Source organism: Poecilia latipinna, unplaced genomic scaffold (assembly GCF_001443285.1).
Source record: "Poecilia latipinna isolate Pla-1442-1.1 unplaced genomic scaffold, P_latipinna-1.0 Scaffold2588, whole genome shotgun sequence".
Classification (NCBI taxonomy): Eukaryota; Metazoa; Chordata; class Actinopteri; order Cyprinodontiformes; family Poeciliidae; genus Poecilia; species Poecilia latipinna.
This window is the reverse complement of record NW_015115204.1, coordinates 43,511-57,410: the sequence shown is the minus strand read 5'-3', so window position 1 is coordinate 57,410 and position 13,900 is coordinate 43,511. Positions and strand designations below refer to the sequence as shown.

The 13,900-nt window shown below is 39.7% G+C and overlaps 1 protein-coding gene across 1 annotated transcript in view; it reads right to left on the bottom strand.

Moving 5' to 3' along the window:
* Nucleotides 1-391: 391 nt before the first annotated feature.
* LOC106938423 (voltage-dependent calcium channel gamma-7 subunit-like) overlaps nucleotides 392-13,900 on the bottom strand; it is a 19,120-nt gene continuing 5,611 nt past the window's right edge. The window contains exons 2-6 of the mRNA XM_015020463.1: nucleotides 8,902-9,097; nucleotides 8,517-8,603; nucleotides 7,381-7,521; nucleotides 4,517-4,662; nucleotides 392-3,561 (exon numbers count right to left, since the gene is read on the bottom strand). Coding sequence (XP_014875949.1) covers nucleotides 3,106-3,561; nucleotides 4,517-4,662; nucleotides 7,381-7,521; nucleotides 8,517-8,603; nucleotides 8,902-9,097 — 1,026 coding nt within the window. The 3' untranslated portion in view covers nucleotides 392-3,105. The remainder of the gene's footprint in view (nucleotides 3,562-4,516; nucleotides 4,663-7,380; nucleotides 7,522-8,516; nucleotides 8,604-8,901; nucleotides 9,098-13,900) is intronic.

Below are 13,900 nucleotides of genomic sequence, written 5' to 3'. Positions count from 1 at the left end.
AAATGCAGAAAAAAAGCGGGGGGCTTTTTAAAAAAAATTAAAAAACCCAAAAAAAAAAAAAAAAAAAAAAAAAAAAAAAAAGCTATTTATTTAAAGCAAGAACAAAGCATTTATCATCCACTGGTCATGATGGCGGTCGCAGGAACCCAAAATTACTGAAGCACATTTTGATTGAAAAGGTTTGCAAGTGCAACGTCTGGAGAATTTCTTTTATCTTCTTCAACAGATGCTGCAGAAATCCTTGTGGGCAAGGCACTGAACTGCCTAAAAAGAAAACAGTCAACAACTGGGGGCTGGAGTTACATCAACCGCCTAAACAGAAAACAGGAAAACAAACCAGACTGCAGGACGTTGGCGACACAACAAGCCCACTTCATATTTTCCCCTTTTGAGTTTTTTTCCCCCCCACAATAAACAGTAGGAGCAGGTTTTATTTCTCTGAAGCATCACAGTGATAATCCAAACCAATTAGTTCATGATGACACAATGGGTTTTATTTTACATTACAGTAGCAAACTAAAAAAAAAACCAAAAGCAAATGAATATTCAGAATTAGATCTGGTTGTTGGTGTGCAGGAAATTATGCTCTTGCATTCTGTTCTTTGTACAGTGTTGTATTAAAAAAAAGCAATTAGGCTTTTGAGAATAAAACTGTCTTAACTTTACAAACTGAAATAAATGGCCAAGCGGAGTCGAAATGCTTCACTGGAAAAGTCTGAATTAACTTCAAGTTCCCTCTCTGTTTCAGGACATCTTAAAGTGAAGTACTCAGGAAACAAGATGAACTATTTCCCTCTATGAGGAATAATTTGCAGCTACTTCAATAATCAATTAAATTTAATTACTCTTATTTCAAGTCAAGTTTATTTGTATAGCACATTTCAGCAACCAGGCAGTTCAAAGTGCTCCAAATGTAGGGTTGAAAACCAGACTGCACAGTTTTGCAAATGTATTCGTACCCCTTTAATGTACTTACTGTAAGTTTGACTTTATATGGTAGACCAGCAGAACGTAGCATATATTTGTAAAGTAGAAGTAAATGTCTGGTTTCAAATATATATATATTTTTTTACAAATGGGAATCTGAAAAGTGTGCTGTGCAATGAGAAGCAGATTTAGGTTTAAAAGCACAGGTGGGAGAATTAATCGACAGGATCACTACTAGCCCTGCTCTTAACAAGGCTGGTCTTTATAGAAGAGTGACAAAGAAAAAAAAAATCTATTTCTGAAGAAAGAAAAAAGTTTAGTTTGCACTTTGCCACAAGCCTGGTAGGCAGAAGAGGCTCTGTTCAGATAAAACAAGGTTTTACAGTTTTTTGTATAAATTACGCATAGTGAGGAACAAGCACTGCACATGTGTCACAAACACATCATGCATGCTAAATCTTTACATTTGTTTTTCCTAAAAAATGCATTTTTTTTCCTTCTGTGTTGGTCTGTAACATAAAACCAGTATTGTAAGTTGCGACAAAAATGTTTGAAAATATGTTTGCCTGCGTAGTTCGTAGTGTACGAAAACATTGAGAAAACATTATTTTCTAGAAGGTTATAATTATATGGCTAGTGGAGGCTGATTTATAATTTAGCTATGGTGATCTAAGGCTAGTTAGCGTTTTAGAAATTAGATTTAATTTAACTGGTCAGTCAAAAAAAAAAAGAAAAAAAAATTACATTGATACACCATTAGAATTTTTGCAGGGTATGAAATCTGTGGGTGAAGCAGACGTATTTATCTATTTAGTTTTTACCTACTGAGGATTTAAACCCAGACATGTATAATAACTGTTTTGTCATATCTTCTTTAATTCCTTAGAATGAAGTGGGAAAGAGGGTTTATTTAAGACTTTAAGTGGCTAAAAAGCTGCATAAGACAAACAATGGCATTAAAATGATTTGCAAATATAACAAATACTTTTATCAAGTGCGTTTTATAATTATATTTAAAGATACACTACTAACCAGATTATCACTTTATTTCTGTTTTGCACAAATAATGTGTCTAATCATTCTGGATTTACAATTTCAAATCGACAAAATATGTAATTTCATTTCTTTAAAACTAATACCGCACAGTAAAGGCAGAAGGAAAGACAAAGTTCAAGAAATGTTTAGAGCCAGAAACGTTTGCTTCGGGGGTTGCTTCATGGCTGCGGCCACTAGAGGGCGCCAGATTCCTGTAAAACTGGAGAAAACCAGACAGATCTGCATCCAGACGCTGCGTTGCTGCAGCTGCTTCCCTTCTGTCCAAAGCTGAACAAGTAAAAGTATTTTCTCACTTAGACCTGTGCAAAAGCTTCATTTGCTATTTCACAACTCTAGCTCTGATGTGCAGCTATGTACAAGAAGCTAAAGATCTGTGTCTTAAATATGTAAAACAATACGTTGATTGCATGATATTTCTTAATAGCATCTCTGTATGTTACAAAGCTTAACAACATTCATTCTGTGCAGATTCATTTGACAGTTACTGTATTAACTAATACTTAATAACACCGAGGCCACTATTATGACTTCATGGGTTGTGGAATCAAACTGATGATGTAATAAATTCAGACACAAATAGAATATATTTAACCCCGTTTCACCGTCTGGCAAAAACGCATGTAGTCCACATGTTGGCGTGACTTATGCATGTAAAAATCTATGAACATTCAGAGTCCTTTCAGATCAGTGCTTTGCGTTGTACATTTCCAAGTGTGTACAAAGTCCTGCAGCAATGCAGCATCTTTGTATAACACTGCAGCCCCCCTGCTTCACTCTCCCTCCCTTGTACCTGCTCTACCAATCAACCTAACCTCTAATGTCTTTCTGGAGAACAGTTTGCCTCTTTCTTGACTTTCTCTTTAACTTCTTTCTTCTTTTTTGTTTGTTTCTTTCCATCCGTCACGGCTTCTTTGAAATCTTCAGAAATCAGTAGAAAATAAATAAATAAATAAATAAAAATCCCCTCCTTCTCTCTCTTTGATTTATAACGTCTCAAAGCTACATTTTTCTGCTTCGTTCGATGCTAGATCAAAGCTCCGCGCTTAACCTGATTCAATTCGAAATGTTCAGTATATTTGATGATGAAGAGTCAGTGGCTCGTCTTCGTGCGGCTCCCCCTTCTTAACAGGGGGAGGCGCTCATGTGCACATGCGTGTGATAGTGAGGTGGGGGTACAGGCGACGGAGGCATGGTCATGGGAAGAGCCTGGCCCTGAGGGTGGGAGGAGTGGGACCTGGGTAGGGTGTGTGTGGAGGGGTAACCAGTGAGCTGTGGCTGCATCTGGTAGCTCCCTGCAGAAGACGACACGGAGGGCGGACTTCCCTGGCCGCCAACTTGGAGGGTGCATTTCGGCGGCGCCGGCAGATTCTGGTTGAGCTGGATGGAGATGTCGCTGGACGCCTCTGAGGTGCTGCGGCCTCTCTTGGGTGGAGGCCAGGAGGATTCTGGGTGGAGGTACTGGCCGCTGTAGTCGCTGCCCTCGGACAGACGGGGGCGGTAGATGGCAGGGTGGGGGCGGTACATCTCTTCCTCTGCGTAACGCTTCATGAACAGGTAGACTGATAAAACTCCGGCACCCTGAGAGAAAGTCAATTTTAAAAGAAAGAGAGAATTAGCATTTGAAATGTTTGACATGTCAACTATATTTCCACGAAATATATTACTAATGAGGTAAGGTAACACCAAGGTAAAAAAAACTAAGCTACGGACAAGAAACACAAAGGAATGTCACAAAGAATTATGAAAGAGATAGTAAACATAAAATGTCATTTTAGCCAAAATGCTAATTTATCATTTGTACTGAAGCTGCTTTATTCCAGGTTTCCAACATGTAATTGTTCTGCTGCATAAAGAGGGTTTAATCCAGTAAGCTTTTTTTTTTTTTTCAGTTAACAAATTATGCTTTTCTGTAATTCAAAATCATTTTATGATGCTTCATAAAATAGATACTTTGAGATGTATTCACAGCATTTCAGGAATAAAAATATTCTTGGTATTTTAAGATTCTGGGGCATCACTAGCAGCAGATAAGAGGCGCTTCAGCTGATACAAAGAGTCTATCAGGTATATGTTGAAGTACCTTTAAAGGACGACAGGAGTTCTTGAGGGTTAAAGGTCAAATCTGTTGTGTTGGAATGATTAACTTCTGATCCCATCAACACACTAAAAACCCACAAACTTCAAGCTGTGCTGAAACACCATAAACTGACTTCGAAATGAGTTTGCGCTTATTTCTGCTGTGCACATACCAACTTTACTCTCTTGTTTCTATTTGATGTCTTTTTATTTTTACAAGATTAATTTCAAAGCTGCAAAAGCTGAGTCTGAGATGAAGCAATGATAACAGATTTAAACAAACGAGCAGCACAAACTTGTGCTGTCAAACAACAGCTCGGACCAACAGACAGCGCCGCACGCGCGCGCGCACACACACACACACACACACACACACACACACACACACACACACGCACACACACACACACACGCACACACCCACACACACACACACACACACACAACCCACACTGACCTCTTTGAGTAAGAAGGAAGAGGCAGCAAAGGCGAAGGACCAGCCGTAGTGGTAATTGAAGAACTGCTCTGGCTCTCTGGGCCGGTTCATCACCTCATCATTAATACTGGAGATGTAGAGCACCAGACCCACCACCAGACTGAGGCCTGCATGCAGCACATTTGCGATGACAATGACAGAGAGAAACGGAGTCAGATACATGGAAGTTCATTATACTGCAATAGAGATACTCGCGGCAATGCGGCCGAGGAGAAAACGAGAAAGATACGAGCTGCCCGTGAAAGCCAATTAGCCTCCAAAGTGATATCGATAAAGAACAAAGAGATGGATGAGAAATGCTCCGGAGTGAACTTTCACCACACAAATCCAACTACATACAAAACATGTTTTTTATTTAGAATTTTTTTGCTATGAAACACAAATAAGTCTGAGATATTGAGTGTTTCCACAGAATTTTTTTAAAAAAAGTTTATAACTCGGTTCTGTACATAAATTCTCCCACAAAGCCTGAACAGAGTTTTAGTTTGTCTGACAATAGCAGGCCAGTCCTTTTCTGAAGCATTCCAGTTGGGTTTCTCAGAAGAAAAACCTCCTATTCATGGGAATAAATGGTTCCCAATGGAGAAGCATCAGAGATATGTAACACTTAAACTTGACCCACTGCTTTTATTGATTTGTGATATAAGTGGAGCCTAAATGCTCCAGTTTAGCTGGATGTATTATACTGATCACATACTGGCTGCTAAACGTATTTCTTCTTCATTCTTTAAAACTACAGATAGCCTAACCGGCATGTTCCCCATGTTAGCATATTTTAAAATTATTTTAACAACTTTAAGGTAACATGTTTCTTGTAGGCATTTATAAATACCAGTAAATATAAATGAATGCAGAAGAATATTTTCTTTACATGTTGTACATCCACTGGACTAAGTAGTTTCAAGGCAAGTTTAGTGAGAATCAAATATGAACATGTGGGAAAGACCCTCATGCACACTGTTAAAGTAAGGTGGGATATCTATGATGCTGTGGGTCTTTTTGTCCTCAAAGACACCCTGGGAGGCTTGTTAGATTGCACTCTGTACATTTTCTTTCAAGACAAGTTGGATAAGAAAAAAAAGCTGCAAAAACTGGAAAGTGATTTTTTTTTTTTTTAATGTGGGACAATAATGTGAAACATATCAAGATAAACACCAAAAACCTGCAGGGTGAGCTAAAGGAAAGAGACCCAGAACGTAGAAATTCTACATATTTGTGTGAAGAGGAGCTGTCCTTTAAAGGCATTTAATATATATATATATATATATATTTTTTTTTTCATGAGGTGTGCCAATAATGTGGCTAGTACAGTAAAACCTTTTCATCCCAGATGTAGCCCATGCATCTTTAACCCCCCCCTGTCCTCCCAGCAATCAGACATGAACTCTTCACTGCCTTGAAAATGTTAAATGCATGAGGTACAACATATGGCATCCGTCAAGGAATCAATATTCAAAGACAGAGGCCTGCTGAAAGAACCAGATAGGATTAATTTTAGATATGACTGGAACATTGAAATGAGCAGCTGCGCTGTCTCCAGTTGTGTCTCTTTACTCAAATGGCAGGTCTAAGAGGTTCTCTTGTCGACAGACCTGCTGCTACGAGAAGCGGCTCTACGAAATACTGACTCGGGGAGGCTAAATGCAAATGCATGCCAAACCTATTTAGTTTGTAAAACAAATTAAAGTTTGAAGGCATGGAAAATGCAGAAACCATGCTGCTGTCAACTGTGACGTGACAGTACATCTTCATTCACGCATCTGCAGTGACACAGAGAGAAATCTTCATGCCCAACAAGAGCAGATGACAGAAAAGGACGAGCGAGCGTTGGGCAGAAAAAGAACAAAGGCAATTTATTTATTTATTTATTTTTTTAAGTGGACATGCACGACTGTGGAGTAACAGAAGCGAGGAAGAGGAAAAAAAGAGAACATCAGCCTTCAAGCAAGCTCAAACATCTGCGGCTCTATGCTGGGTTTTTTTTTTTTTTTTTATTGTCTGGATTGTGCTATATTAACCAGAACATGGTGTTACCGCTCGCAAACTGCAATATTCACTAGACCACTGCCTCAGGGATGTAAAAGGAATATTCTGAATAATCCATATACCACCGAAACCACAACAACCACAACGGACAGAGAGGGGAATGTGAGAGGAATGATAGAGCTGATAGTTTACTGCAGCATCACAAACAAGCAATTCAGTCCAATTACTGTCATCATCTTTCAGCTGAAATCTCTGATACCTCAGCGCGTGATGCTCAAATTTTATAACCTTTGTTACATAACTCTTTGCTTTTACAACACACTTTTTTATTTTACCCCAGTCCCTACTTGCTAAATCTGTTGTATCACAATCTGTTTGATAGTCCTTTCATCTCTGCTTACTCTTCAAAAAGTATCAAAAGGAAAAAGCCTTCAGAGAGCTTAAGCTGCAGCGTGCCTCCTGATAGTTTTTACTCTCATCTCCAGCACAGGAAAGGGGATCATTAGTGCCCCCTGCTGCTCAAGAAGCATCCCTACAGAACTGAAGAGAAATCTGTTTGAAATACCTTTTTTATTTTTCTGCAGAACACTGACATTCTGCAAGCAATTTTAAAAAGCCAACTTTTAAAAAGAGGAGAAAACTTTTAAACCCTTGGGTTGGGGTGCTGAAAATGAATCCTGTCACTTCTTCTACTGACAGCTGGCACACCTGTACCCCAGTCCAAAAATAAGAGTCATTAACAAAGCATCGCCATGTGTGACGCAGGACACGGCCGGCTTGCTGTAATCAATCATAATGTGAGGGAGCAGTGACAGCGCGACATGAGTAATGGTTCCCACCTGAGAGAATGAAGAAGATGCCGGACACAAAGGCCAGGATGGTACGCTGCGGCCGGATGTGTCCGATGTTGCTGATGACGAAGGCCGTGAAGACGAAGAGCAGAGACACCATGGGGAAGGGCGTGGCAGTGCGAACCATCTCTGTGGGAACAAAAGGTCGCCGTGTTAAAAATAGCTCATCTGATGTTACCTGGGAAGAAATGTTTCCACGGAATAAGAAAATATTCAAAGGCAATCCAACGCAGCATGTTGTAAAAATATATATCAACATGAATTGGCATGTATTTTCAATTTGATTTCACAAACAAATATCAGAAAAGTCGGGTTGCTCTCATAGTCAAAATCTCTGATTTGGCATTTTGTGAAAACTTTTCCCCACAGAACAATGCTGCCACCACCATGTTATACAGTGGTGATAATGTGCTCAGGGTGATGTGCAGTATTACGTTTTTTGGGGGGTTTACACCTGAGCTGTGGTTCTCTGCAGCTCCTCCACAGTCACCTCGGTTGCATCTCACTTTATTTAGAGGCATCAAAATAAAGATAGCTGTCCCCAACACTTCTGAGTTTTTTATCTTTTTAAATATTTGAAAATTATGTCTCATTTTCTTCCATTTTGAAATTATGTGCAACTTTGTGTTTGCCCGTCACATAAAACTGCGATACAATATAGCGATGCTTGTGGTGGGAAATTGCAAACCAATGTCTAGATATGTATACGCAAAACAAAATCGTTCTGAATTTGAGAAACGTCTGCTGCCTTTTATACATAATCTCAGAGTCCGGAAAAAAGTGACAACAAAACACAAAAATATGCTTTTTATACATTATACACATTTGATTTCAGGTAAAAGAGCTAGCTTCAGACGTACATTCCCTCCAAGCTGAGGTTTTTTCACTTTTCTTTTTTTCATTTATGACAAGAACTCTGAGTGAAAGGAGGGGAAGTCCTCTGAGACTGACCCTCCCTCTCCTCGAGTCCCTCTGCACCTGAAGGCCTTTTTTCTTTCACTTCAGATTCTTCACCCTCAGGCCTTCTCCATCCCCACTTTTTCAATCTAGTCAGCTGCACATTATTCCGTATAATTCCTTTGGTAAACAACAGACGTGTAATATCACATCCGTCTTTCACTCACTCAGGATGTTTGCCGTGTTTTCGGTGGTGATCTCTATTTCGGGCTCGGTGAAGTACTCCGAAGCAACACACCTACCGTTCTCTGATCCTGTGAGGAAACAGAAATTGGAGAACGTTAGGTTTGCTTTTAGGATCAGAGTCGGTCATGCGTGCAGAAGCGCAGGTCTCGGTGGCCTCTCTCGCTGTTAACAATCATGTTTTCTGACAGATTTGACTCCAGAAGCCACAGGCTCCCCTCTTCCTTTTCTCTCTCGAGCCAGACTCGCCCTCAACTTGCCAATCTTCAATGCCTCTTTATGCTCGTCTGTTACTTTCTTGTGCTTGGATATCAGGTGTGTGTGAGTAAGTGTAAACACGTGCACACGAGTGTGGTGATGTATTCCTACCAGCCACAAAGCAAACTCTCCAGAGGCCAGAATGCAGAGCCATCTTCACCTCCATGCTCTGGTTCTGCTGCAGGATGATTCCCTCCACCATTATGAGCCAGTAGTCGGTGGATACAGCCACCCCCACCAGCAGCAGTCCGCAGGCTCCAAACACTGTGGACAGGATGGTCAATGCACGGCTGCTGCATGAACTCATCTGGAGGACAGAGGGGCAGAGAGAGGAGAGCGGTAATTCAAATTCAAAACTGCGGAAGAAGGAGAGACGAGGCAGAAAAGAAGGGGGCCGTGGAAAACGGGGAACTCCGTTTTATCAAACGTGAATCTTATTCACAGGGACACGCCGCGGCTGGCTGTTCCTCTGTTCTCGCCTTGTTATTGCTGGAGATGATTTAGTGACACACACACACACGCTGGCAGCCAATCGCATTAAAGGTCGGAGAGGAGCCAATGTAACAGATGATGACCTCACCGGCGAAGTTAGACGAGGATTTTAAAAATGGAGGGAACAGAAGCATAAAGGAGACGGTGACTCAGTCGCAGGCTTTCTGTGGCTTAGTTCTGGCTGAACGGCACATGCACGTTTGAGCGAGCTGTCTGTACAGATTCATGTTTCTCAGCGCACGTGTGCCGCATGTGGCTGCTCCGCCTCTGGCCTCTACTTAATTTGGACTGTTGTTCATTTGAATCAGCACAACGAATAAGGAAAAGCACAGAAGAAACAGAGGCATGTTCTTTACTCCAGCCACAGAGCCTTGCAAAAGTATTTGGGGCCACTCAGACTTCATGACATTGTGTTATGCTGCAACAGCAAAAAAAAGTTTGATGTTGGTTCAGCTACATGTGGTGAGGCAATGGCTCGAGCAGCTTTGCACGTCTAGAAAATGATATTTCCACTTGTTCTACTTTCCAGTCTCAAGTCTTTAGCAGGTTTTTTTTCCAGCGTTGCTCTGCATACAGCTACACTCACCTTTCCATTAAATGTGACCAGCCTGTCTCTGCTGAAGAGAGCATGATGCTGCCACCACCGTGTTTTGCACTTCAGGACGATGCAGGTTTTTCATATTTTGCCTGTAGACCAATAATTGGAATTATGAACTATTAAATAATTCCCTTCTGCCTCTCCTGAAAAGGAACATTTTCAAATCCTCCTCATGCTTGTCATCTTTGAACTATCTTTCTTTTTAAAGAATGCCACGGAGGATTTCAGGCTTCTCCAGCATACTTGAAAAGCCACCCTGAACTCCAAACAAATATCATCTAAAAGCTCCCTCACTGTCTTTTTCCTTTTCCGTCTCACCTTCTCTATTAGCCTTTCAATTGTAGTGCCATGTAACACCAGAATTGCGAGACTGAAATATAAACAGATGGACAAATTTAATATTTTACATGTAGGCCAAAAAGTTTCCTAATGAAGCTCTGAGGCTTTCACAGAGCAGCGGTTGAAATTATGCACGAGCAGATGCTGTTTACTAATTGGGTGTTTCTGAAGGCAGTTGTTTGGAGAGTAATATATTTATAGGTATCACAGAAAAGAGATCTGAAGGTACATGCTCAGCAACATTTTTGGGGTCTTTCAACAACAACAACAACAAAAAAAAAATCAAAGACCATGTTTTGTATTGTTTCAGTTTGACAGGTGTAGCTTTGTGCTGGTCGGTCACTTCAGTTCCTGTTACATTATGTTGAAGTTTGTGGTTGCAACAAGAAAAACTGGGAAAAATCAAAGGGGTAGGAATACTTTAACCCTCATATTATGTTATTCATGTTATGTTATTGACGTTTAGATACCATGCTGCAGTGTAAAATCAACACTGCAGCATGGTATCTGTTTTCTAGTTGATGTTTTTTTTTTTTTTCTTCAGGGCCAGTTACTTTCTGAACTGTCTTTTAACCTTGTGTGTAAGCAACCAGAGTAAAAATGAGAGAAGGGAGACTCTGGCTCTTCTCGTCCTCACTTATTACGCTGCACTACACACACAGCAATAAGCCTAACAAACAGGAGGGAGTGCTCAGCAGAATTCGTCTTCCACTGGTTTCGCCTCTCAGGCAGCATAATGGCTGCCTCGCCTTATTAACGCTAGCTGTTTAAGAAAGGTAAAGAGGCTTACTCACCAAAGACCTGCAGGCATTCTTACTAATTGTGTGTCCCCTCTGTGTTAATTTACAAGTTTTTTTTTGGTTGTTTTTTTTCCACGCGTATACATAAACTGGCTCTTCAGTGTATAATATAATTAAAGTTTATGGAGTTTTTCAGGATCATACGCTTGACAGTATTTTAATTGCATATAATTAGCAGAGGGTTAATGAGTAGCTTTTTGGATTTGGAACCTCTGCCTGCAATACAGCGTTTGCCAGCAGATGCCCTTGTTTCCGCGTGTGGAGGCTGTCGACCTCATGTACTGTTTTGCAGAATGTTTGGACGGATTCTTGGTAAATCATTAAAAAAAAAATAGATAAAGAAAAGTGTCAAGATGCAGCTATGTGACAGCTTCCCAGATCCAAATTCAGCAAATTCAAAAGGTGTCGATCAGTTGCAGCCAGCTTTCAATCACATGTTGATTCCCTGTTATTCAGACCAAATGCAACAGACTCTTTTTTTATATTTTCTTAACAAAAACTCGCTGAGAGGCGTTACTGTCATTTTCATTTTTTTGGAATCAATTGCAGCAGCATTCAGTGGGATGCAATGTGGAAAAAGTATTTCCTCCCTCACAGATGTTCTCTGTTTTTGCTGCTATGATGTTTGGAACAATCCAACAAGTTTTAATATTAGAAAAGCACAACACAGGTAGACCCAAAAAGACATTTTCAAATTATGATTTTAGTGACAAAGGAAAAAGAAGTTATCCAAACCAACCTGCCAGAAACATGCGAAAGTATACTCTAACTATTCTTGCATTAATTCATGAAATAACTGTGATTAATCACTCTTTATTTTTGGAAAACTGAGCTTATTTTCACTATTCACACTTATTACTGCCAGGTAATGAAGATGCCATTTGTTGCATCTTCAACAAACCATCCTGACAACATGAAGTAGGCAAGAAGACTTTAAAAAGCAACACACTGCGCCCAAATACAAGGGAATTCAAGAACAAACAGGAAACAAACTTATTGACATCTATCAGTGTAATTATCCACAAATAGAGAAATCATGAAATACTGCTGGACAACATTTACTCCAAAAATGTATCAACAACTCATCCCGGAGGTCATAAAACAACTCAAAGCAGCATCCACAGCCCTGCAGATCTCATTTGGCTCAGTTAATGTGTTCATGATTCAAAAGTAGGAAATAAACTCTGCAAAATGGCTGTGCTCTCTATCAGAAAGCTGCGGAGGTGAATGCCTCAACTACAAGGTAAAATAAATTGATTGGCAATGATTTAAGCACAAAATATCAAATGAAAGTAGGAAAGTACAAGACGAATTGTCAGGCAGAGACACAATCACATGAAAAATAAACTACAAAACATCGGGTTAAATCTTAATGATGCTTTTAACCATTTATCAGCTACTTTCAAAGCCACAAACAAACAAACCTGCAGCAACATGAAAAAGCCATTTCTTTATCCTGCCTCGTCTTTGTGTGACGAATCCTGGAGGTCTTTTAGAGCGAAGCTATAACAGTAACAGTCGTCCTACAGGGGAATGAAATCTTAAAGATTAAGCCTGGTCCCATCTTATCTGGACAACCATTGTGGAAGATGTGACTGCTGCAGAAGTTATTCTGCTTTCTTTGCTGCAGCAGCGCGACTGAGTAGAGGCTCTTTGTCAACGAGGGGTGAGAAGGAAAAGAAAACAGAGAGGTAAAGAGTGCACATGTTTTGAGGAGGCATCTGATGTGTCAAAGTAAGAAGATCAAGCAAGAAAATGGTTAGTAATATGGGAGATGGATTTAAGAGGAAAGTAAAAACCTAATCAGACAAACAGGGCACATAAAAGATGCAAAGCCACTGAGATCAAACAGATTTACAAGAGCTAAAAAGCAAATTGGCTCTGTCATCTGAGGCACCAGGGCAAAACTAAAGATTTGTATGAAGAGTTAAGCTAAGCATTAGTCTGCTGCAGACCTGTTCTTAAACATTTCTTTTTTTTTTCCCATTTTCTCTTCCTAACTAGAAGCTTATCCATCGAGACACTGGGATTTAGACAAAGTGTGCAAGAGGAAGTTATGAGTAATTTAACATTAAATCAATGAAACTTTATTGAAATGACAAAGCATGACGGGGCGCAGAAAGGAATGTGACAATAAGATCATCAACACACAAAAAAAAAAAAAAACTCCAAAATGAAGAGTCACACAAGGAATTTTGTGAAAAATTAGTTGGAAAGAGTTGGACTGAATTAGAATATGAATACTGCAGAAATTGAGAATTATTAGGAAGTCAAGTTGCTAATCTTTTTTCAGCACCATGGACAGCACCTACACCATTGTTTTCCGTTTGCTTTAAATGCAAAACTAGTTTTATGACCAAAACTAGCATTCAAACAGGTGAAACTTTTAACCTTTAGTGTGGATTCACATCACTTCCTCTAAAGCTGAGGATCGGGTCACAATCAGTCCCATAAGAAAATAAGAAGAACTTACTTTAATCAGAACATTTCCTTTGTGATCGCTCCTCTCTTTACTTTGCAGTTTTAAGAAACACAAACCCTAATGAAACAGTCAGTAAATCAAACTTCAAACAACTTTGTGCCACACAAGGTGCTACAGATGATTAAAAACCAACATGTCTGCTACAAAAAAGCAAACATGCAGAAATAAAGCACTAAAAAGTACAACAGGAAAAATAATTAAGCAGAAACATGAGATACAATCTTATCATATACTTTTGAACCAGAGAACACTAGTAAAAATAGATAAATAAAAATGAAGTGGTGAAACCCAAATATCAATAAAGCCTTACGGAGATTAAAAAGAAGCCAAAGTAGAGATAAAATTATAAAATCAAACAATTTCTAAAAATCCAGATAAAACCCGTCAGCTCAAAAGGTA